The sequence below is a fragment of the Colletotrichum fioriniae genome (assembly GCF_027942845.1).
Source record: "Colletotrichum fioriniae strain IMI 355084 chromosome Unknown scaffold_8, whole genome shotgun sequence".
NCBI classification, from domain to species: domain Eukaryota; kingdom Fungi; phylum Ascomycota; class Sordariomycetes; order Glomerellales; family Glomerellaceae; genus Colletotrichum; species Colletotrichum fioriniae.
In genome coordinates, this window is record NW_027076844.1 from 574,366 (window position 1) to 598,900 (window position 24,535).

At 54.1% G+C, this 24,535-nt stretch overlaps 8 protein-coding genes across 8 annotated transcripts; 5 read left to right on the plus strand and 3 right to left on the minus strand.

Moving 5' to 3' along the window:
- Positions 1-1,275: 1,275 nt before the first annotated feature.
- On the minus strand, positions 1,276-3,006 carry N0V96_006970 (uncharacterized protein; the record flags this gene model as incomplete). The annotated part of the gene is made up of 1 exon (XM_053192437.1): positions 1,276-3,006. One exon carries the CDS (start codon positions 3,004-3,006, stop codon positions 1,276-1,278), a length of 1,731 nt encoding a protein of 576 aa, XP_053050201.1.
- Positions 3,007-6,157: 3,151 nt separating this feature from the next.
- N0V96_006971 (uncharacterized protein) lies at positions 6,158-10,845 on the plus strand (the record flags this gene model as incomplete). The annotated part of the gene is made up of 3 exons (XM_065757876.1): positions 6,158-6,570; positions 7,432-10,136; positions 10,187-10,845. 3 exons carry the CDS (start codon positions 6,158-6,160, stop codon positions 10,843-10,845), a joined length of 3,777 nt encoding a protein of 1,258 aa, XP_065613399.1.
- Positions 10,846-11,695: 850 nt separating this feature from the next.
- N0V96_006972 (uncharacterized protein) lies at positions 11,696-14,177 on the plus strand (the record flags this gene model as incomplete). Its single annotated transcript, XM_053192440.1, has 4 exons — positions 11,696-12,073; positions 12,134-12,235; positions 12,292-13,260; positions 13,317-14,177. 4 exons carry the CDS (start codon positions 11,696-11,698, stop codon positions 14,175-14,177), a joined length of 2,310 nt encoding a protein of 769 aa, XP_053050204.1.
- A 715-nt stretch (positions 14,178-14,892) lies between these two features.
- On the minus strand, positions 14,893-16,538 carry N0V96_006973 (uncharacterized protein; the record flags this gene model as incomplete). The annotated part of the gene is made up of 5 exons (XM_065757877.1): positions 14,893-15,429; positions 15,530-15,685; positions 15,735-16,212; positions 16,293-16,321; positions 16,383-16,538. 5 exons carry the CDS (start codon positions 16,536-16,538, stop codon positions 14,893-14,895), a joined length of 1,356 nt encoding a protein of 451 aa, XP_065613400.1.
- A 1,065-nt stretch (positions 16,539-17,603) lies between these two features.
- On the plus strand, positions 17,604-18,633 carry N0V96_006974 (uncharacterized protein; the record flags this gene model as incomplete). Its single annotated transcript, XM_053192442.1, has 3 exons — positions 17,604-17,757; positions 17,822-18,243; positions 18,325-18,633. 3 exons carry the CDS (start codon positions 17,604-17,606, stop codon positions 18,631-18,633), a joined length of 885 nt encoding a protein of 294 aa, XP_053050206.1.
- A 1,051-nt stretch (positions 18,634-19,684) lies between these two features.
- Positions 19,685-21,248, plus strand: N0V96_006975 (uncharacterized protein; the record flags this gene model as incomplete). Its single annotated transcript, XM_053192443.2, has 4 exons — positions 19,685-19,756; positions 19,869-19,971; positions 20,168-20,746; positions 20,821-21,248. The coding sequence occupies 4 exons, from the start codon at positions 19,685-19,687 to the stop codon at positions 21,246-21,248; spliced, it is 1,182 nt and encodes a 393-aa protein (XP_053050207.2).
- A 455-nt stretch (positions 21,249-21,703) lies between these two features.
- Positions 21,704-22,260, minus strand: DERI1_1 (D-erythrulose-4-phosphate isomerase 1; the record flags this gene model as incomplete). The annotated part of the gene is made up of 2 exons (XM_053192444.1): positions 21,704-21,778; positions 21,844-22,260. 2 exons carry the CDS (start codon positions 22,258-22,260, stop codon positions 21,704-21,706), a joined length of 492 nt encoding a protein of 163 aa, XP_053050208.1.
- Positions 22,261-22,842: 582 nt separating this feature from the next.
- On the plus strand, positions 22,843-23,772 carry N0V96_006977 (uncharacterized protein; the record flags this gene model as incomplete). Its single annotated transcript, XM_053192445.1, has 2 exons — positions 22,843-23,438; positions 23,502-23,772. 2 exons carry the CDS (start codon positions 22,843-22,845, stop codon positions 23,770-23,772), a joined length of 867 nt encoding a protein of 288 aa, XP_053050209.1.
- Between the last annotated feature and the right edge of the window lie 763 nt (positions 23,773-24,535).

Here is a 24,535-nt window from a genome sequence, read left to right on the forward strand (position 1 = left end):
CCGCCCCTACCGACGAGGTTTCCTTCTTCGCGGACTTTTACGCCGCCTGTTGAACGGCCTATTCGCGTCGTGGATGGTATGTCGATATCGGCGTTTCAGGCGTACCTCGACGGCCGGCACCGTCTAGACAAGGAGACGGACCTGGACTTGGGGCCGGAGCCGTTGGTCCTGACGTCGTTGATGACGGAGTGGCCTGCGCTCTCTACAAGACCGTGGGCGTCGCCTGGGTATCTGATGTCTAGGACGCACGGCGGGCGGAGGCTTGTTCCCGTGGAGGTTGGACGGAGTTATGTTGATGAGGGGTGGACGCAGGAGTTGATTCCGTTCCGGGAATTATTGGCCCGCGTTGTTGCATCTGGGTCTCCGTCGACTTCAGCATCGACAACAACAGCAACCTCAACAACGACAACGGGAATGACGGGGATGGAGAAGGGGACAACATACCTCGCCCAACACGAACTCTTCGCACAGCTCCCGCACCTGCTAAATGACATCCTCACGCCGGACCACTGCTACACCTCGCCGCCTGCGCATCCGTACGACAAAGGCGCCGACAAGCCGGAGCTGGACGTGCCGCTCGTGAACGCGTGGTTCGGGCCGGCGGGGACGATTACGCCGTTGCATACGGACGGGTATCATAACCTACTGTGTCAGGTTGTCGGGGAGAAGTATGTGCGGTTATACGCGCCGCGGGATTCGGAGGCCTTGTGTCCGAGGGGATTCGATGATGATGATGACGACTTTGACGCCGATGACGATGGGGACGAAGGAGAAGAAGAAGGAGGAGGAGGAGGAGGAGGAGGAGGAGGAGGAGAAAGGCAGGGACAAGAGGAGGGGAGTAAGGGAGGCCAGGGAGTCAAGAAGGTGGACATGAGCAACACCAGCGCCTTTGACGTCGGCGCCGTGGAGGGCTGGGACCCGGACACGGAGGGCCGAGATCCGATGGAGCTCGAGGAGTTTCGGGGGCTGCGGTACTGGGATTGCGTGCTGGGCCCGGGACAGGTGTTGTATATCCCCATCGGGTGGTGGCACTACGTCCGTAGTCTGAGTGTGAGTTTCAGCGTGAGCTTTTGGTGGAATGGGGATCATTATGTTGGTCCACAGGGGAGGGGAGGTGGTTGATATCACGCCTCGAGGGAGTCCAAGTCTAGATAAAGTGTTTACTTTCATAGCTTGAGAAGAGATACCCCTTTATAGAAGAGGTATAACAAGCCTCGGGTCATGTTTTCATTCCATCATGTCATCTACGTCAAACGGTATTCATCAACTACGGTATCAGCTCGCAGCAGCAGCAGTCTCATCCGCCTCGGCGCTCTCCCCGGTGGCCCCCTGCGCCTGGCGCCTCGCCTTAGCACCAGCTTTGAGCTTCTCCCACTTTTCGCGATACTTTTCCAGCGTCCGCGCCATGGTCCTGTTCTCCTTCTCCAGCGCCTCCATGCGCTGCATCGCCATGGCCATCTGCTCCTCCAACTCCTTATTCCGCGCCTTCAATACGGCGTCGGTGCTCGACATGCCCCCGCCACCACCGGTAGTAAAAGGAGACACCCCAACCGTCGCAGGCGACCCGGGCCGTCTTAGACGAATGCTCTCCGCCAGCGCCAGACTCGAATTCTGCGCCGTGGCTTCGAACGCGTGGAGCCGTTTGCTGAGCTTGTCGAGCATGTCCTTGAGGCCCCTGTTTTCGAGGTAGAGTTCCTCGACGGTGTTTTTGAGGTTCTGTTCTGTTTTGGATTTGCTGGCGGCGGCTCCTCCGCCTCGTCGTCGGGATACGCCGGGGGATGTTGGTGCCGCCATCATCATGGACGGAGACTCGCGGGCGTCGACAAAGTCGTCCTCGTCGTCTTCGATGAGGCTGTCACCGGCACCGCCGCCGCCGCCGCCTCCACCAACGCCGCTGTGGAGCGAGGCCTCGAGGCGGCGCTTCTCCTTGTCGGCGAAATTGAGGATGTTGGCGTAGGACATTGTGTGCCCGCTTGTCGGGACGACGTAGAAGGAGTCGTTGGGGTTGTTTGCCGAGATCGCGCGGAGGGTGGCGCGGGAGTAGATTTTGGAGAGGTCTGGTTCGGCGGGGGCTGCTGGGGAGGGTTTGAGTCTGTTGCTGCGCTTTGCCGGGGCCGGTTCTGGAGGTGTCTCGGCGTGGGGCTCGGGAATGGACGACGACGAGGTAACAGACGAGGATTCCTCGGTGATGAGGGGCAGGCCTGCGAAGGCGAGGGGCGCGGAGAGGCGGTTGATGATGTTGCCAAAGGTGCTGTAGAAACGGGAGTATCCATCGTCGCTTGCCGGCGAGGCGACTTCTTCCGTCTTCTTGGGCTCCGTCTCCCTTCGCGGGGAGTCGGCGGTGGTGCCGGTTGGGGGGATCCAGCCCGGTTTGCCGGACTGGTCGAGGACGCTTTGCATCTTTGTCCTCGAGCCATCCCGCCGGGCCTGGACTTCCATGTTGCCCGGCGCCTGGTCGTTCGTAACGCTCGGCGGAATGGGCTGGCTCCGGTTCCTGCTTCCGCGGATACCTCGCGCCGAGGCGAGATTGCTCGCGATGGAGGAGGTCATCTCGCGGCTCGGATACCGGCGCTGCTGCGCCAGGGACGGAACGCCCTTCACGGCGGCGACGGGGCTGCCGCCGGCGGACTGCTGCTGCTGGCCTGATCCGGACTTGGTGCGCCCATCATCGGGTGAGGAAGCATCGCTCGTGGCATCAGAGGCTTGCGATTCCTGCTTCTCGTCGATGGTTTCGGAGGATGGGTTCTGGCTGGCGGCGGCGGCGCGACGGTCATAGGGTATCTTGAGGAGTTCGGCGAGGCGCTGGTGGTGCTCTTCGAGAAGCTTTAGGGTGCGTAGGGCCTCGATACTCGAGGTGGAGCGGGCTGCGTTGGCGAACTCGCCGGCGGCAAGGGCGTGTTCGTTTATTGCTACCGTCGTCTCCGACTGGTGCTGAGCGTTGGAGGCTGCTTTAGCATGGTCATGCGCCTGGGTGAATTTGCTGTTAGAATAGTGATTGCTAGACATTGTTTCACAGGTGCCTTTCAGGGCTGAGGTTACCTTGACAAGCGAAGACTCGTCCATCACAACAAGAACTGCAGGGCTGCCCAGGTGGGCTGCCGGTAATGTGTCAAGGGACGGGTGCCGGTGCCGGTTCGGTGTCGGAGGATGCTGGGGTTTAGTTTCTGCTCCAAGTCGGCTGTCCGCACCTTTACTTTTGGATCACACGTTCGCCTGAGACCGATGCAGACGGTGGTAGTGGAGGGGAGGTGGAGGGATGTACGGATATGCGCCGATGGAGGTACGGAGGAGGTCCAACGAACCGGCCTTTGATGTTCGGTGGCCGGTGGTTGGGTCGGGGTGTTGCGGTCGCGGAGGTTTCCCCAGAGTCGCTAGAAGGTGTTTCCCCCCGCTTGTTCTCTTCTCCGGTTGCAGTCAGGTGGGCAGTGGACAATAGGTAAGGTAGGTGCAGGAGCACGCGGGACGATGCTTGGTTCGCTTCCAGTTAGAAGGGGCTAAGGAGGGCCTGGGTTGGCCTGTCGGAGTACGTAAGCTTTCCGTTCGTCAAAGCGTTCTCTTCCCGCTGGTGGCCACCCACGCACCTTGCCAAAATCGTCAAGGCTAAGAGGAAGCGAAGAGACCGATCCCACGTCACCAGCTGCTAGTAATTGCCTCAAGTGACTTGATGGAAGCTAGCTTTGCTTACTCCGACTAATGACATCTCGATGATGTGGCTAGAGAATTCAAAAGAGACTTCAGACGGCTTTTGTGAAGGAGAAGTCGGTCCCGCTGTACCACAGCAGGGCACGCTATACAAAGCACCGAAACAATCGAGCAGATCATGATACCTACCGTATTTACAGTCAGCATTCAATTGTCAAAGTATACTCAAGCCACCAGTCGTCACTTGCATTGTCAAATTTGATATGTTGATAAAGAGTTCAGTTGCAGCAGCGCGACATCTGGAAGGTAAGTCAGAAGTGATTCGGCAATCCAGACCGTGACGATGACAGTAAGTGCCGGAACTGAGACAGGCCAACACCAAGAGAGATTCCGGATGACGCAAAATGCATGTCAAAGGAACCCAGGAACTTGGGCATCGTGTCTGCGAGTACTGCGTACGTTGGAACTTGGGTGTGCTGTGGCTGCCACCTGTCCCCGCCCTAACAACCGGGCGAGAGGGGGGGCATTCACCATTGTCCAATATCCAGTTGCGCGGTGTCTCGTCGCTCCAGAGACGAGCCTATCACGATGAAGGAATAAAAAGGGTGAAGGACCACTGCAAGCCACAGGCTGTAACCCGCAAGACACAATTCGCACTTGCAGAGGCCCCTGACGTAGGGATAGTCCCCCCCCAAGCCAGCACCTGATCCAAACGGGCAACCCAACGGCCACAACCGTCCCGAATCGGGCCAGCCATCGAAACCTTGCTAGGAAAGCCATCTGCAAATCTGCCAGACGTGCATACATCGCCAGGAGGAGGAGCGCGGACTGGCGGACTGATTCGGGCTGGGTGGGTGAGAGAGGTGGGATGAAAAGCTCCGGGCCAGCCGTTGATACGCTGGTTGGGATCTGCTGGTCTCTCTGTTTCGACCTACCTAAGGTACACCAGAGACCATGTGGTGCTGGTGCATCCGGCTAGAGTGGAATGGAGCTGGTCGGCCGGTGGTGAGATGTGATCTGAGCAGTGAGCCGAGGCGGGAATCGGAAACTCAGGAGATGGTACTTGGTCCTGTTAAGAGGGACCACACAGCCACAGGCCCACAGCCTCTTGAGTTTCCTGGGCCCTGGAGAGATTGACTTTTGGTGCATCTGGCGGAATCATCCCGACGCAGGTCCCAGATCTCCAGGTGCAATTCGCAGGTGGGAGATTCATGGCAGGGCTGGGCTGGGTGACGTGGAGATGGAATGGAGATTTGCATTTTGGGATTGCGCAGTCGCCAATAGATCCACCGAAAAAGAGATGCCACTGCCCACTGAACAAAAATAGCATGGAGTGTCTTTCCCGGATCACGGTTTGCGGGCGTCAATCATATAATGCAGCAATAACATGGTATATGGGTGGCTCAGGTCCATGGAGGCTGGCCAGATTGACGGCCCCAGATTCCCGATTCTGAGAGATTCCAGGCCGCTCGTAATAATGGAGAGCTGTCGGCGAGCGGGCAAAAAGAAGCAACCGGCTTTTATGCCATTATGAGTTTGCATTTGGTTATTTGTAGGGTTATGAAGAGAGGAGAGGAGAGGAGAGGGCGGGGACTGGGAAGAATTGGAGGAAGTGAGAAATAAGAGCTTATGTAATGGGGGCCGCACTAACAAATCAAGGTACTCTTCTGTTTCAAGCGGCCGAGCCAAGGAGGAAGGAGGAAGGAGGAACCCGCCTGGCCCAGGAACTTGCCTCGCCTCCAGTGACGATGACGCTCTTCGTGGAAAGAGAGCTCCGGCTTGGTGGTTCTTGCCTTGGCCAGAATTGAAACTGACGACCTGGGGAAGGTACGACGGCACAACGGGAAATCTTCGTACGAATAGAAATCAAGGTGGCAACCAGAACCTTGACCTCCTTCCTTCTCGGGTTTTCATCTTCATTTTCTTTTTGCGTCTCCTCGGCTCCGGCACCGTCTCCAGAGAAATTGCAAACTTTCCCATTTTCCGTGAAGTGCAAACTGCGAACCCATCTTTTGCTCTTACCCATGGCCTGACCCATCCATTCATTCATTCACCTTTTCATGTTTGCGCTTTGCACTTTACTCTACGGAGTACGGAGTACACCACCTCACAGGCTCGCAAGCAAGAAACAACATTAAACGGGGCCCGTCTGCATCGCATAAACTTGGAAAACAACACAGCACCCACGGCTTCGTTTCCAAATAATTCACCGTCATACGCAAACAGTACACAAGGTCTACGGATATTACAGATACAGTCTACACCCCTACCTCGCATCGCACCTCCCTACGGATCCTCTCCAAGCTTGTCTTGTCTTCTCGACCTTAATTTCCATACTGCCAATTCCCTGCACCCGCGGACCATGATCATCGTGCCCACTATTCGCAACCAATGCGCGTATAGCCTTTGACAGCACCAACCCGCCAGACTGCAGACACACATTGCTCGGAAAAGAGTACGATAATTGCGAGCTTCACGATCCTAGGAAATCACCAGAACCCTGGCCCGGGAAACCATGGACGCCGCCAATGAAAGCGGAGGAGCTCTGAGCAAGCTGTTGCCAAAGTCAATCGCCGCCAAGCGCCGCCGCAGAAAACAAGAAGCCCAGGAAGATGAAGCCGCTGCCGCCACGGCCGCTTTGCTGATAGGGGTCAAGGGGGAAGATGTTACCGCCCCAGCTGTTACGCCTGCACCACTTAGAGACGACGATGCCAGCCATCTGTCCAACAGACGCGACAGCGGCTCTTACGTTCATGACACGGACAGCTTTGGGTTGGGAAAAGACGGCTCGACAGGGTTTCCCGACTACGACTACGACCACTACCCCGAGCACGGCCACGCCGTCCACGACACCCGCGACGCGGACGAAGCCAGCACCGAAGCCACAAGCGTGCTGTCGCTGGAAGAACCTGATATTGACGATCATCAGTGAGTAGTAGTATTGCTTTCCCGTGTGTTTTGTCTCTCTTCATCTCTACTGGCCACTTTCACCTTTTTCTGCTTATTCCTTATTCCGTCTTACCTATCCACCATCTTACCTTACCTACACTACCTATGCACACACACGGCTGGGGCTTCTCTGCACCCTCATCCTTCAATCTTCCCACCACCTTACATATATGTATGCATCCGAGCGCACTTGTTCCGTGCTCTTCACCACCACCTCACAAGGCCACGTCTTTTCGCGTGGCGCATTCCCCCCATCGTTCAAAGTCGTCACTGGCGTCTCCATCGAATGACGAGGCGAGCTACGAATAGTACCTAGCTGCTATTACTGCGGGTGCTACGCAACTCGGCCCCAGTCTGCTGGCACAACCCGCAACGGCGCCGTCTCTCTTTTGTGCATATCAAGTGGAGAGATAGAGAGAGGACAGCGGGCTTAGCGTCCGTAGTAGGCTGCTCTGGCCATCCTTGGTCTGACAGTTCTCACTGGTCCGGGGGGTTCTGGGACTGGGAGACTAGCAGACTAGGAGAGGAGGGGGCTGATGCGCTCTCCTCTCCTCTCTTGCTCCGTGGCCCATGGGTCTCAGCTCCCCCTCATCCACTCTCTGCGGCAATCACCGTATGACAGCTGCCTGGGGGTCCCTTCAGCACATTTAACTCGTGTCCCTGACGAATGTTCCATTTCAAGCGAGTGCGAACAAACGGGGTCAGGGTCGTCCATGTCTCCCTCCGACCACCTCCTACTGTTTCGTCTCTCCATGTAACCATCCGTACAGTACCAAGTATCTAACCACGACGATTTCCGCCCCCTCTCATTAGATCTCTTTCTCAGCTCTCTCGACCAAGTGCCATATCGACACATCCTTCGCAAATAGGTTACTTGACCACTTCTTCCCCTATCGTTCAGGCAACCCATTTGCCTGAACCCCAACCGCAGATACTGGACGACCAACTCTCCCAGATCGCCTCGGCGCGATCCACTCTCTCCTCTGCCAAGCGGACGCAATCCGTCGAGTCGTCGACAGATTCGTCTCTGCGCTCCAAACGCAGTTTCACAAGTCTTGTGCCACCCAAGAAAAACACCACGAGATCGCCATCTCCCGTTGGCCGTCTTAAAGGTGTTTTTACAAAGTCAAAAAAGACTCCTAGTGCTACCACAAGCCCCGACCGGTCCCTGGGCGGTGACGAAACCCCCGACCACGACCGAGACACGCGGAGAACAAGAGACCGAGGCAGAGCCACTGCTTCCACCTCTGACCTCACCACAACCACAAAGCCGTTTCTAGACAATTCGACCGCGCCACAACCGAATGCGACGAGCGACGTAGATGCATCTCGCGTAAAACAATCAACAACGCATTCCCCTGAGCGACGTCGCTCCAGGGCCTCCACGAACACATCTCGAATCGACACCTCCTTCGTACCCCAAACCCCGCCCAACGCCGACAAGACACCCGTCATCGTCAATACCCCTCCGACGCCGACCGACCACAACGCACCCTACGCCCAATCTCCTCCACCGGCCCCTGCTCCGCAGCCCGCTCCCGAGGTTTCTGTCACTGCCTCAGGCAACACGAATGGTGGTTCTGCCACGGGTACTATGCTTGCTCATCGCAGGGGTAGATCAGGATCTGGAAGTATAGGGCCTAGCAAACTGTCCAACATAACCCTCGCGCCTTTGACGCCGACCCCCGAGAACGGGACCGCAAGCAACCCAGGAACTCCATCTGGCGGAAGCGGCTTCTTTTCATCCGTCTTTTCGGCTGCGCAAAACGCCGCGACCTCGCTCACAAGTACCATTCAGAACACCGGCATAGGACCGACCCCTCCCAAGAACAAGAACGTAGCTAAACCCCCCGATATCAAGATCGACGAGCAACCCGAGGTCGAGCCGCCACCTCCATCCGCAACAGGCTCAACCATGGAGAAAGAGCCAGCAGTCAAGACCATTGGGTCAGGCGAGCTGAGCCTCAGTCAATTAGGTATAACGGACACAGCCAGCAATGCAGGAACGCCCATTACAGCAAAATTCCCCGAATCGGACGCACGAGCTAGAAGCGAGTCAGCTCCGACAGACGCTGCCTATGCCGCCGCCACGCGGGACCTCGGAGTAGACGACGGCCGAAACGCGGCGAGACCCCAATCACTGTACGATCCAGGGAGCACCGGCGACCGAACCCCTCCACAGGGCAGCATACACGAGGACAAGATTTCAGGAGTCCAACGAAGTGGAAGTATTCGAAGCGCCATTGGACGCCATCGCAAGCGAGGAAGCTCAGCTGTGTCGGGAGGTACGGCTACTACTATTGGCGCTGCCATTGCTGCGGCTAACGCGTCTCTTGCTCACCCTCAAGCCAACGCGAGCGTACCGAAACTTACGGGATTCGCGGTTGCGAGCAAGAAGCGCAATCGAGATTTCCATGGATTTTTCAAGAGCGTGCCCGACGACGATTACCTTATCGAAGACTACAGCTGTGCGTTGCAGCGCGAGATCCTGGCGCACGGCCGCCTGTACGTATCCGAAGGCCACTTGTGCTTTAGCAGCAACATCCTCGGCTGGTCGACCACGCTTGTCATGAGCTTCGACGAAATAGTCAGCGTCGAGAAGCGCAGCACGGCCCTGGTTTTCAAGAACGGACTCATGATCACGACCCTGCACGCCAAGCATATTTTTGCCAGTTTCACCAGTCGAGACTCGACTTACGACCTGATTGTCAATATTTGGAAACTTGGTCATCCGACCCTGCAAAGCTCGCTGAACGGAGTGCAGCTTGAGGGTACTGGCGGTGATAAGACAGAGAAGGTTGACGCAAATAGTGCTGTGGTAGCAGATGTTGATGATGGCAGTTTGTCCGGCACCGATGAAGAGAGCGATTCTGGCGATGACGACGACGTTTACGACGAAGACGACGACGCGGAGGACCTGCAAGATGTCACGCAGTTGTCAGAAGTGAACGCCGAACCCGAAGGCGGAAAGACCGTATCTCGCAAGGTATCTGGCGCAGGTGCTAACGGCGCTGTCACCGACGTTGTGAAGGAGGCTGTTGGTGCTGCTCCTGGCGGCAATGATTTCCCTGGCCCGGCCACTCATGCGCCGACCGACTGCGGAGACTCTGATACACATTACGACAGAGTTGTCGGCGATGATGTTATCCCTGCCCCTCTGGGCAAGGTGTACAACTTGCTTTTCGGCCCAGCCTCGGTCACCTGGATGACGAAATGGCTCACTGTCGAGGCCAAGTGCACAGAATTGACCATGGAGGATAAGAAGGGGCTGACTCTCGACAACAAGTCTCGGTATTTCACTTACATTAAGCCTCTCAATGGCGCCATCGGTCCCAAGCAGACGAAATGTCTTGTGACGGAGACTTTGGATCATCTTGATTTTGAGAAAGCCATCAACTTTAGCGTCACCACACAAACCCCAGACGTGCCGAACGGCAACATTTTCAGCGTCAAGACAAAGTACTGTCTGACGTGGGCTGACAACAACTCTACCAGAGTGCAATCCAACTGCACTATTGAGTGGACGGGCAAGAGTTGGTTGAAGGGTGAGTTGAACCCTTCCTCTACATGGTTGACGTGCGCTGACATGGTGAAGGTCCTATCGAAAAGGGAGCCAATGATGGGCAGACTCAGTACTGCAAAGACCTCTTCGCTAGTCTGAAATCAGCTGTGTCTACCAAAGCCCGCGCTGGCGGTGCGGGAGCGGGATCAGGCTCCAAGGGCAAGAAGAAGAGCAAGAAGAGCAAGGCGGCAGGCTCAACAACAGACGCCGAAGACGAGCAGGTTCGTCCCAGGCATGTTCCCAAGACCAACTGGGGCCCGTTAGAGCCTGTCCGCGGCATTCTCGAGCCAATTCTGGACATTGCCAAACCACTACTCACAGGCAACATGATGTATGGTCTCCTAGTTGGCCTTCTCGTTGCGACGTGGTTTGGCTTTGGCCTGCCTGGCAGACAAGCGTCTGGAGACATGCGCATGTATGGTTATCCGGATCGTCTTGCGGCGTACGACGAAATGTGGAGGCGAGAAGAGAGTGAACTTTGGGAGTGGCTAGAGGAGAGAGTTGGGCTGGAGCGCTTGCACGAAGGCAGCTTGCCCATTCGGAAGCGAGCAATGGAGCCAAGCACTGTGGAGGAGAGGGTCAGAGAGGACCGCATGGATGAGCGTGAGATCGAAGAGGCAATCAAGGTGACGGAAGAGAAGCTTAAGGTGTTGAAGGGCGTCATGGACAAGAAGAAGCCAACATCCGGTTGAGGAAATACCATAGTAACGGGAGGCGGAAAAGTGCAGCAAGTCAGGTTACGGCACGACACAACGTGTCTTCTCATTTCTATGTTTTTATTGTGTAGCATATTCAGTAGCGATGCCAACGAGCAAACAGGGCTTGAGTAGATCAGCATCAGCAATGTCATTTTATATCGACAATCCCGCGAGGTCTTTTAAAGTTGCACAAGTTGCGGGAGTAAGTACTCTGAACCGACCACGTGACGATAGATGCGGAGTTGTGGCATAGTCAATCATCTCCATTGCCAGTGACATCCGCCAACTTACTGTGAGAGCAAGTTTCCTGATGGGAAGTCAAGGGGCAAAGGCTGATTCATCTGTCTCTCAACTCTGAAAGGCAGACACAGAAGACCGTTGCCTGCTTCAGAGCTCTCGGATACACCGATAAAGCGAGTAGACAATGCCCTAGAAGAGCTGCATCCTCGTGCCTCTTTTTGTCCGACCTTCTCACTTTTTGCCGGCAGTAGGGACACGATGGGAAGGGCTATCTCAGCGTGATCCTGAGGAAACCGCCCTTAGTTCTCACATAATTATCAATCCGAACTGGAAGGCACGCCTCTAGCTACCTCTTTCCTTTTGAGCAGCAGGTGCTTTCTTGCCCTGGTTTTATTCTCTTCTGCCCCCACAAAGCTCGAAGGCTCAACTTGCCCTCGTCAACCACGGCAACAGAGCCCATCTTTCTTCGCTTACTGCCCAACGTTGTTTCAAAGTTTGTTCTCTGTACCCTTGTGCTTTTTTTACTACCTCATCCCCTCCATTTTCTAATATTTACTAACTGCTATCACTGGTATCAGAGACCAACCACGGAGAGAGAATCAACATGGGAGGCAAGAGCCACAACGACGGCGACCCTGCCCACGAGTCGCTCGGCGATGATGCGTTCTCGCGGACCATTGACAAACTCCGCGAGCTCGGCATCGCCGATCTGGTCCCCCTTCCGCAACTTGTCGTGGTAGGTGACCAGTCTTCGGGTAAGAGTTCTGTTCTGGAGAGTGTGACGGGTTTCGCTTTCCCTCGCGCTCCTGAGCTCTGCACTCGTTACGCGACCCAGATCACTTGCCGCCGCGATGATTTTGAGAGCGTCCAGGTCTCCATCATTCCGAGCCAGGACTCCAAGGAGAATCGGAAGGAGCGACTGAAGAAATTCGTGTTTGCTGTCGAGAAGAATGACCTCGCGTTAGCGGACATCTTTATGAAGGTAAATAGGATCCGCACTGGGGGCTACCGTTTCAATGCTGATAAGTATAACCCCCCTTAGGCGAACGAAGCCATGGGACTTCGTGGTATCAACGACGCGGATGATTCGAAGCTTTCCACCTTTGCCGAAGACATTCTCAAGATTGAGATTAACGGCCCCGATGTACGTTCAACTTTGACGTTATCCGTTCATGACACTTGCTGACCTTTGAATACCAGCAACATCACCTAACCATCATCGATGTCCCGGGTATTTTCCGCACGTCTACAAAGGGCCTGACCACCGACAATGACATTGTTATCGTCAGAAACATGGTCAACAGATACATCAGAAATCAGCGTACCATCATCCTGGCAGTCATCCCTTGCAATGTCGACATAGCGACCCAGGAGGTTCTTACCCTTGCCAAAGAAGTCGACCTAGAGGGACTTCGAACCATGGGTGTTCTCACCAAGCCCGATCTCGCCACCGAGCGCGCCACTCAGCAAATCGTATGCGAGCTTGTCGAGGGCAAACGCCATCTTCTCCGCCTCGGATACTGCGTGGTGAAGAACCGCAGTGCGGATGATACCACCTCAACGATGACCGATCGAAATTCGTCCGAAAAGGCGTTCTTCTCTGCCAATCCTTGGACGAGACTCAGATCAACGAACCGAGTCGGTGTTCATAGTCTCGCCATCCGTCTGCGTGACTTGCTGCGCGACCTATCCAAGAAGGAGTTCAAAAACGTCAAAGACGAGATTCATCGTATGCTCAACAAGAGCGAGACCGAACTCAAGCGCATGGGTCCTTCACGCTCTCGGCCGGATGCCCAGCGACGATACCTCGGCCAAATTGCGTCAGATTTCCAGGAGGCCGCTCTTCGAGCTCGCGACGGACATTACAACGGAATGGACATGTTCGAACAGAACCCGAAGCTTCGACTCATCACATCAATTGTCAACCTCAACGAGCAATTTAACAAGGTCTTCGCGCTGCGTGGCCACACGAGAAAGTTTGATGGACCAGCCGAGACAGAGTTCGGGTCCGATACTCCGCTGAACGTCGACGCAATCACCGATACAGACAAGGCTCTCCTTGGAATTCTGAAAAATCTGACGTTCCAATGCCCCGAGCCTTCGAAGAGCTCACTATTGAGCAACATTGAAAGTGTTTTTCATGAATCCCGCAGTGCCGAACTTGGCTCCGTAAGTTTGCCACATGCTGAAAGCAAGTATCGAGTCCAGCACTAACACGACATCAGTTTTCGAGGTCCATGTTAGCGCAGGTCTTCAAGGAACAGACCAAGAAGTGGAAGCCGCTGGTATTGAAGCATGTCAGCCAGGCAATCATACTAGTTCATGAATTCATCGGTGCCGTGCTCAGACTCAAGTGCGCCGACAGCAACACTTTCGAGGAGCTGCACGACAACTTCCTCCTTCCCAAGCTCCGTGCTTCGTATCAAAGAGCTTTAGATCAAGCACAGTTCCTCATCGAAGTCGAGCTCAGTGGGCAGCCCTACACCATGAATCACTACTTCAATAGCAATCTCCAACATTCTCAGGCCATGAGGCTCCAGCAAGCCATCAATAAGGCCGTTGACCCGGCAAGCGTTCTCAACGCCCATGGCGCTGCGACAAATAACACCAGCAACAAGGCAGCTCCGGTTTTCGGAGATACCGCAGTTGTCACGCCCAGAGGGCCTGGGACCCCGGTAGTGAATAGTAATGGAAGCCCTTTCGATTTCACCGCTCAGAATACCGCCGGGTCTTCCAAAGCTGCAGGATGGTGGGTATCAAAGTCAATGCTCCCCAAGCTCACAACCGATCGCTCCAACGCTGAGCAGGTCAGAGAGGATATCCATGACATCCTTCGCAGCTACTACAAAGTTGCTCGCAAGCGATTTGTTGACGTTGTACCGCAGCAAGCCGTCTTCCACTTCTTGCTTGATGCCAAAACCAGCCCTCTCAAGATCTTCACCCCTGATCTAGTCATGGGCTTGAACGACATACAGCTGCAGATGATTGCCGGAGAGGATACGGCAACGCGGGATAGACGCGATATTCTTACTCGAGACGTTGAGAACTTGAAGCTCGCTCTGGAGGAGCTGGGAATGTCGAAATAAGATTCATTGAGGATTCAAGTTGTGTTGGAATTTGGAGTTTGGGGTGTTCGTAGGCACGATGGTTCTTCAGATTGAGATCATGAACTCTACATTGTAGAACTACGGAAAATTGAATGTCGTATCCGTCTTGCTGTTCACTTGCATCACATCTCTTCCTTGCTCTTCCTTGATCCCGCTTCTTTCGTTGATCCTGCATTATTACCGCAAGGCTGAAAGAACGTGTGCTCTTCTACATAAAAGTACCATTACCAGGAGGCTTTCTGGTAGCCAAGGGGATAACAAGATAAGTTGCCGCTCAATGATTACCTTGCGTACTTATAATAGATCGGGAAGACCCCAACTGTCTTGGCTCGTGCTGGCCCTCATTTTTCTGGGGATATCTATTCCTCAGGACGACCGGAGAGATAAAGACTTTTGACGCCACGGAGTATCAACACGGACCTCTCTCCTTTAGTAGTGCTCGTGGCAGTATGGCATGCATCTGTCTTTGAGTTTCCCAACCAGGTAGAGAACCTACATAACCTTGCACCCTATAGGTCAGCTAGATTGTCTGATGTCTCAGCGTGGCGTAATTCCGTATCAATCAAGGCATTTCTAGTTGCTTTTGTGTAACGTCAAACTTTAATCAGCGTCTTAGTTCTACAAAAAGTAGAACCTTATTAGACTTGTTGTTATTCAATCCTATCATGTTGCGAACCAGTCCAAGCGAGAGCAATCATGCCGACCTCATCTCTCTCCTCAAGAAGACGTGAAGCGCAACATACGACACCACACCCGTAAAACACAATCCGCTAATAACACCGAACCCCATCAAATATTTGGGGGCATCCTTTGAAGGGAAAAGGTACGCCCCGTAAATCTGCGCCAGATTGCCCATGGCATTCACAAACGCCAGCGAAATGGCTCGCGTCTCGTTGGGCATGGACCCGAAGCTCACCGAGGCGTACGACAGCGCCAGTCCGTTGGAGGCCCAGAGCCCGGACGCCATGATGACGAGCAGCGCGTAGCGCGCCTTGAAGTCGTAGACGACGCAAGTGACGACGGCGCAGAGCATGGCGACGGTCATCCAGGCGCCGAGGATAAGCCCCCGGAAGCGCGAGTGCCGGTCGGCGAAGTAGCCCGTCACGGCGGTGGAGACGAAGGCGATGCCGAAGATGGGGATCGTCATGTATTGGGCGGCTGTGGATTTGTAACCGAGGCCTGAGACGAGGGTTGGGTAGAAGTAGGAGAGTGTTGAGGAGCCGACGATGGCCTATAAGGGAAGGAATATGTTAGCTTCTTCTGACTCCTTTGTGCGTGAAGATCAAAGGGGAAGAAGGGGGGGAGGAGGTTTGTCTGCGGATTCAACTTACCATATAGCCAACGACAAAGAGCCAAGTCCTCCAGCTCATCATGCTGAGTTTGAAAGCAGCCCAATGTCCCAGCCGAGGCTCCTCTTCCGTCCTAAGATGTTCCGCCGCGCTCTGAAGCCTCCGAATTGCCAGGTCCCTCTCCTTTTCGTTAAACTTCTTCAACGAAGTATTCGCCGGGAAATCAGGCAGCGCAAAAAAACGCAACCAGCGCGGCGCCCACCGTCGCAGCGCCCTCGACTACAAACAACCACCGCCACCCGGCAATCCCGTGCGCCCCGTCCAGCCCGCTCGTGATGGAGCCCGCCAACAACCCGCCAAAGGCGCCCGACAAGATGGCGGCCGAGATATACACGGCGAACCTCTTGCTCTGCTCCTCCTTTTTATACCACGAGGATAGCAAGAGCAAAACGCCGGGGGCGAAGCCGGATTCGAGGACGCCCATGACCACGCGGAAGCCAATCAAGGCTTTGTAGGTGGGCGTGAAGGCCATGCCGATTGTGACGGAGCCCCAGAGGCACATAATGCCGGGGAGGTAGAGGGAGGGGCGGGTGCGGGTTAGGATCATGTTGGAGGGGACTTCGAAGAGGACGTAGCCTACGAAGAAGACGACGAGGGCGATTGAGTAGCGAGAGGAGTCGAGATCGAGGTCGCGGTCCATGCCGGCGATTTTGGCGTTGCCGATACTGTTTTGGGGGAATATTTGTTAGTTCAGGGGGGGGGTTCGGTGATGACGGCTATGTTGATTAGGAGCAGGTGAGCTTACTTTGTTCTGTCCATGTAAGAGAGCAGATACTATGAATCGTCAGTGTTAGAAGCTTGCCTGAAAGAGGGTTATTCTGATCAAGTTACGAACCATGATGAAGATTAGAGGAAGCAAATACAGATCTATCTTGCGGACCAGTTTCTTCTCTTCGTCGCTATCGCGCACGTAGTCGTCGACGCCCACCATCTCCACGCCCTTGGAGAGAGCATGTTCATGCTCGTTGCTTGCAGTCTCGTTCTTCTCCATTGCCGGTGATGTTTTGTCGGTTGACTGGGAGCTTTGGAAAGACAACAAGGCCCAGTAACACTCTTAAATTCTTCAAGAGGACTATTGGATAGGCGAAGTACAGAAGCAAAGTTCCAAATAGAGGCCCAGGGTTGCCAATCGGAAGCCAACCGAAATCAACTGGCAAGTAAAAGTGTCTTAAGTATTTTCACAACTGTCTCCCATTCTCTCGCATAACTGATTTCGGCCGAGGGAAACAGTAGACAGGTTTGTTACCGATAGCGTCCGAGTAATACTTGTCAGCTTTTGATGGGAAAAAGCTGCCTTGTTCTTGAGTGCGGCGTGCCGCCCTTGCCAGCTTACACGCAACTTGTCTAGAGGGCAGCCTGGTTTCGTATGGCGGTCGTACGACCAACGAGGGTTCGTAGATCATCTGAACTAAGTCATTGGCATGTTTTCTCCCCCAATCTGGGGAACCGGGGGGCCCTCAGACGAATCTTCCGAATTTTGCGGGGTCTGGGGGAGGGAGACCCCGGAAGGGCAAACAACTAGCGCGCTGCGCAAGTCAGATGGAGGGCGTGCTGCCGCGACTCGGGGGCCATTGGAAAAGAATGGGGCTGGGAATAGTCGAAACTAGCCAAGTTCGAAGGGGGACCGCGTCTCGAGGCAAGCGGGTTTCGAAGAATGGGTTGCAACAAGCAATGCGAATACCGGCTCGTGGTTTCTTTGTCGTATGTGGAACAAATTGAGGGATATGCGGCTGTGGGTGACACAACACGGTCCGGAGTTACCACACGATGACCCGTCTACAGCCGATCCGGAAGCTGCATCCGCGCCGCACCGCGTGTCGGGAGCCTCTTGACGTTCGATCTCCGAGGCGCCCCACGGCGCCGGTAAGTATTGTGTGCAACAGCGTTTCCGTTCGCCCATTTCTCTATTTACTTAAGGCAGGGAAAGGTGTTCCGTATCTCTCAGCTTGCAATGCCATCTACAAGATAACTCACCAGGTCTATTAGTTGTTGCATCTGAATCAAACCCGGCTTCAATCTTTCTTTTCTGCAAATCACACGCATCAATATCTTCACAATGACTGGCTCATCTGACCAAAACGGCAACGGTACCGCCGCAATCCCCACCAACGGCACCACTAATGGCACAAACGATGCCCCGTCCTATCTCAGCACACTGCCTCCAGCCGGCGCTGACTGGAAAGTTTCTCTCAAGGACAAAGTCATCGCTAGTAAGTGTCCTGACGAGGAACAAATTGAAGATGTTGTTCATCTACTAACGCCATCCACCAAAAGTTTCGGGAGCAAACCAGGGCATTGGCCTAGGCATCGCAGAAGTCTGCCTCGCCAACGACGCCGCGAGCGTGTACAGCCTGGACATCACCGAGCCGGCGGAGCACTTCGCCGCCCTGCTCAAGCGGTTCCCCGGCAAGCTCGTCTTCCAGCACTGCGACGTGACGGACTACGCCAGCGTCGCGGCGGCCGTCGACGCCGTGGTGGCCGCGACGGGCCGCTTTGACGGCATGGTCGCCAACGCCGGCGCGACCAAGCACCAGCCCGCGCTCGACTTCACGCCGGAGCAGTTTGACCGGCTCTTCAAGCTCAACGTCAACGGGTCTTGGAATTGTGCGACGGCCGCCGCGAGGGCGTTTATCAAGCTCGGGTGCAAGGGGAGCATCGTCTTCACTGCGAGCATGACTTCGTACAGACCGAACCGGGTAAGTCCTTGTGCGTGTGTGTGTGTGGTGGTTGGAGAAGAGGAAGATGAGGGGTTCCCTGACTGACCTTTTTCTTCAAAGGCCGCTCCTTCTGCACCGTACGGTGCGACCAAGGGTGCCATCCGCAACATGACACATACGCTGGCCATGGAGTGGGCCGAGCATGGCATCCGTGTCAACTCAATCTCGCCTGGCTTCGTCAAGACTGCGTTGACGTACTACGTTGAGACTTCGCCTGACTGGGATACCAAGATGAAGTATTACGGTGGGATGCCGCGACTGGCACTGCCTCAGGAGCTGGGCGGCGCATACGTCTACTTGTTAAGCGAGACGGCTTCGTACACAACAGGTATCGATATCCCCATAGCAGGCGTTGTTGGTGCTTGGTAGGGGAAAGAAAGATAGAAAAGATACCCGGTTACAATGTTAAGAGAATCAATGACGTATTATGAGCAGTTTGATGCATGTGCAAAGAGTTGATGTATTTGAGGAGCTCTAGTCTCTGTTCTGTGGAGTCTTGGAACCCCTAATGGCTACCTGAGCATCGAAGGGAATTTCTTAATGTAAACATATATACTTTGGTAGTATGCGCGCTTTAGACAATCCAACCATCCTTACAACTCAAAAATAGTCTTTAGGAAGCGGCGATTCCCTAAATCCCGAAGTTCCTTCAAACTCTTTCTGAGCTTCCACGTCACCTCAGACAGTTCTTAAACCTGAAGTATCCCACCGGCTTCACGATGATCTGCACGGTACCATTTATGGACTGCGGTGAAATGCCAGCAAAATGATTGGCGCCCGGACACCTGCTACTTATGCTAGTATTCACTTAGCCCCTCAATGAAAATGCTCTGTAACATCGATCGCAGCTCAGTAGAATCTCAGTTACAGTGCGGAGCCATGTCATGTCCGAAAGTCCGTTCAACGATTTGGTCAAACCCATCGTTTCTTCGTCTGGCTGTTTGGACACTCATATCATGATGAGGTTTACCTGCCGGGCCCGAAACCGATATAAATGCTGCCAATTCCGTAGTAAATGTCAACCCGTCTCTCAGCAGGTCAGCATCGGATCTATCTCCATCAACTCATTACCACTCTAGTCAACATCTATTGCCACATCTCGAAGTCACACGTTTGAGCAATGACGTTCCTAGACAACACGACCTCTAGCACGCAAGCCGTAGCCAGCCAGTATGAAGGCTTCAGAGACTATCAATCGCATTTTCTGTTAGCTCTTGCCTTGGTCGTTGTACTGTATGGCTTCCTACGCAATGACGACGCCAAGAAACTGCCCATCATCAACCCAAAGGGATGGTTTCAATTGACCGCCTCTCAGTCTATTATGTCGTTTGCCTTGGCTGGGCGGGAACTTCTCGAGGAGGCCAGGCGAAGATTCGGGGCTACGCCGTTTCGCGTCTTGACGGACCAGGGCAATTTCATCATGCTTCTGCCGCAGCACGGTGAGGAGATTCGCAATGATCCTCGCTTTAGCGTTGACGAGCCTATCATTGAAGTAAGCTATAAGACCTTGATCCCCCGTCGTCATCACTATCATTACTCTGGCTGCGTCAATGTCAGTGGTGATGAGGTTTCGAGTCGTATTGCTGACAATATTCCCCGTGCAGCTGTTCCAGGCGAGGTATCCTGGATTTGAACCTTTCATGGAGGGCGCCATTCCTACAAAGCCTCTGCAAAATGTGGTCAAGTTGCGTGTCACCAAGTCTCTAGGTCAGTTGCTGGTATTTCCTCCCTGCTCTGCTGCTGAATGCATGACTAACAAGAGAACACTAATATAGCCAAGGTCACCCAGCCTCTGTCGGATGAATGCTCAGTGACACTTCAAGAGTTTCTCGGTGACACAAAAGGTGCTGAAAAAATCTAAGCACTTGGTAAAAAGCAGAACAAAGGCTGACACTGAAGATAGAATCACAAGAGACTGTTCTTAGAGACTTGATCATCCGCCTCATTTCGAGAATGTCAGCCCGCGTATTTGTCGGCGAGAACCTATGCCGTAACGAGCGTTGGCTCGACCTCGTCGTCAACTATGGCGAGAACAGTGTCTTGGGCATGCGTAAACTGCGCCTCTGGCCCAGTTTCCTCAAGACCATGGCCACTAACTGGATCCCCGAGTGCAGGGACCTCAAAGCTCAGGTAAACGAAGCCTGGGATCTCGTCGCAGCCGAGCTGGAGGCCCGGCACGTTAAGAATGACGGCAAGGAGTACAACGACACCATCTACTGGTTCGAGGAGCTTGCTGCTGGGAAGTCGTACAACTTTGGGGCGTCGCAGCTGATGCTGGCGGTCGTATCCATCGGCACGACTTCTGATCTCATCACGCAGGCCTTGGTCGATATTTTCCAGCACCCCGAGTTGATTGAGCCGTTGAGAGAGGAGATTACCGCATGTCTCGAGAAAGAGGGGTGGAAGAAAACGGCGCTTTACAACATGAAGCTTCTCGACAGCGTTCTCAATGAGAGCCAACGCCTCAAGCCCAACCAGATTTGTAAGTGATCAAAATCCCCGTGATCCGTTTCGGTACCAGCACATCAGTTTTGGCTGACCATAAACCTCCGGTAGCCTCAATGTTCCGGCAAGCCACCGCCAACGTCACTTTGTCGGATGGCACCAAGATTCCAAAGGGTCACACTGTCGCAGTTTCGACTGAGCGAATGAGGGACCCGGCTTTCTACGAGAACCCCAATGAATTTGACGGCTATCGTTTCCTCCGTATGAGAGAGAGCGGTAAGCCGGGGCAGGAGGCTGCTGCTCAGCTGGTGACTACGAGTGTCAACCATCTTGGCTTCGGCCATGGGGAGCACGGCTGTCCGGGACGCTTCTTTGCGGCCAGTGAGGCAAAGATCATCATAGCTCATCTGCTCCTGAAGTACGATTGGAAGTATGACAACTCGTACAAGATTAAGTTGCGGAAGCACGGGTTTGCGGAGGAAGCCGACCCAGATCTCAAGGTTTCTTGCAAGCGCCGACAGGTGGAAGTTCCTTTGTAGATATGTTGGATTAGAGTTAGTTTGTAAAATTGGGTTTCCATATGGTATGTGGAATTTAAGTTGTACGTAAGCTCAGAGACGAATACGCCCAGGATTGGTATACGCAAAGAAGATGAAGTACCTTATATACCCCCCCAAGTCCAATTCTCCCACCAGCCAGCAGGCGCCCGTCTAGATCGACGGGTTAGGTCAAACTGGCTGGGTGGTGGAGTGGTTTATGGTCAACAAACAATTTATACACCAACCAGCCTACTCGACGACAGGCTTAGCGAGTACCCGAGTTCGAATCCCAGCATGAGCACCAAGAGATGTAGCCCCCAATTCAGCACCGGGGGGGTGAACTCTTTTTTATAGTCTCTGAGACCTCCTAGCTCTTATATGAGGTGACTAGCCGTAAGGTGCAGTGTCTTTTCCCCTGATATTCCTGTTCGGGCTGTCACCCCCCTCACCTCCCTTCAGGCCTTGATCCCACCCGACTGCTTCAGATCATAATCATCAATGACTTTCACCTTTGCTGCTGATGCAGATGCCTTTGGAGGATAAGGTCAGCCACTAAAGGCCCTAACGTGCAAAAGGGGCTCGAGTCTCAACTTACGGGATCAAACTCATAACCCACCCATTCACTAACCAACCGCCTCGCAAGCTCGACTCCAATAACGCGTTGGCCAAGGCACAGAACCTGCGCATTGTTGCTCTTGACTGCTCTTTCTACTGAAAAGCTGTCGTGCGCCGTCACTGCCCGGACGCCGGGGACTTTGTTCGCCGAGATGGCAACGCCGAGCCCCGTGCCGCAAATTAGGATGGCCCGGTCGACCTTGCCACTGGCCACGGCCTCGGCAGCAGCAAGAGCGAAATGTGCGTATGCCGTCTTGTCTGTTGCAGAGTTAGGGCCAAAGTCTACGACTGTGCTCACTCGCGGATCAGCTTCCAGGTCTCTGGAGATTATGGCCTTGTAGTCGAATCCAGCGTCGTCACCGCCGACGGCAATACGGAGACCGTTGGTGACAGCCATCTCAGAATCTCGTTGTTGTAGTTGAGGAGGAGTGCTGCACAAGGATAATGATTATTGGCCTGGGATGTATCAACAAAAGCTAGGTAAGGATAAAGAGGTTTATAGATGAGTACTAGAGAGAAATAAGTATGAAGCACTTGTAAATTGACTGCTTGAACTATTCCGAGGTGACATTAAACTGATTGTGTGTAATTCCATTCCCAGCACTTGATCAAAGAGCCACGGAATGTTATTCATGTTCATCATGTATCAACATAAGCTTGCGCATGGATCATCAGTCCGCGCCTCGGGGCCGGTGGGGCGGCCGACCGCGAGTCGTGGGCACACGCAGGCTCGAGACTTCTCCTAGCTGAGTCTGATCCATTCGGCACGGGGGCAGTGGCACCGGATCACGACGCCTTCTGGTAGGCAGTATCAAGCATGTAATCGCTTCAAATAGACAGGAGGCTATCACGACTTGCACGATTTTTAGCAACTCAAGCTTCATTGTCGGGGAGATCACCTAGAGCTGTCTTACTCACAGACTACTTACTTTAACCTCCATAACTTTAGCACTCACGTACAAGAAACATCAGATTCAAGATGACGTTATGGGACCCTTCAAAAAACAAGACATATCAAATCCTCAAAGCTGCTGAAGAAGGCCAATATGGCGTAGTCGCGCCGATCGCCTACAACATCGAGAACATCCTCGCCTTCATCCGCGCCGCCGAAGCAAAGAAGAGCCCCTTAATCATCCAAGTATTCCCGTGGGCCATCACCTTCTCATCAGGTCTTCTCGTCCATGCGGCAGCGCACGCGGCCCGCGCCGCCACAGTACCTGTTGCCATTCACCTCGACCACGCACAGGATGAAGCCATGATCAGGCATGCGGCGGATACCTTACCGTTCGACAGTATTATGGTGGATATGAGCCACTACGAAATGGACGAGAACTTGGCCAAGACGAAGGAGTTGGTGGCGTATTGCCACGAGAGGGGCATCGCGACCGAGGCCGAGCCGGGACGTATTGAGGGCGGCGAGGACGGTATCGCGGATACAGCGGACCTCGAAGGGGCTTTGACGACGGAGGAGCAGGTGGAGGACTTCATCGCTACCGGCATCGACTTTTTGGCGCCGGCTTTTGGGAATGTGCATGGCGAGTATGGCGCCAGGGGACCCGTGTTGGAGTTTGACCGGTAAGATCTACCAATCCCTTGGACATTCATTTAGAGCCGTTGCTCATCCAATGCGTGACGCAGGCTGCAAAAGATTCGCGAAAAGGTGGGTGGAAGAGTTCGGGTGGTGCTTCACGGAACCAATGACTTTCCCGAGGACCTGATGCAGCGCTGCATCGCTGGTGGCGTGTCCAAGGTCAATGTGAACAAACTCGTGCTTGACGACTACTTGGTTCATTTGAAAAAGAATGCCTCAAGCCAGAATCTGACGACGTTGATGGAAGAGGGGGTCAAGGAAGCCCAGAAGTTGACGGAGTGGCAGATGGATGTGTGTAAGTCTGCCGGTAAGGCATGAAATGTAAGTAGTCCACACTGTTTCTGCCCTAGGGGTATATAGAAAGTCAATCATGAAACTTCAACGCATTACGTCCGGACTTTGACTATCAGCATTTGCCCATGCCTGCCTCAAGTCATCTCGCCACATCGCCATCGGCGTCCACCCGACTTTTTCTTCGCTTCTTTCAATCAGAGAGAGAATGGCGTTTCTTTTTAGCGAGTCCTGTACACATAAGCCCGCCCCATACAAACACTGTGCTGAGAGTAATTGACACCCTTCGTCTGTCGACTCCATTGCAATACCACAAATCGTGTCTACGGCCTCTGAGAGCGATCGTTGCATCTTCATATACCCATCAAACCCGGATGATACCGGTTTATGAAGAAGAACGAGTATCTTTGCGAATGAGTAAGCCTGAAGAGCAACCCCAAATTCGGGTGGGTGAATCCAAAGCGGCTTAAAGACATCGGATGGGCTTGTTGAAGTTGGGAGGGGTTTAAACTCAGTCCCCAGGAACGACTTCCATCGCTCCATCTCAGCTAGCATTTCGTTTCCAGCCCTTGCTCTATTCCCCGAAGCTGACACCTCAGTCAAAGACGAAGACTCCATCAGGCGAGAGTAGGCGCAGTAGTTGACGGCTCGGGAGAGCAGGTAAATGGCTCTGTCAGCTAGACCGTGCGGATCAAGCTCACAAAAGTCTTTGTCTGCGGCCCAGAAGCTGAGGCAACGCCTCTTTTCGCGAAACGCGGCCCAAATGTCCTGCCGGAGCCAAGCCCACCAA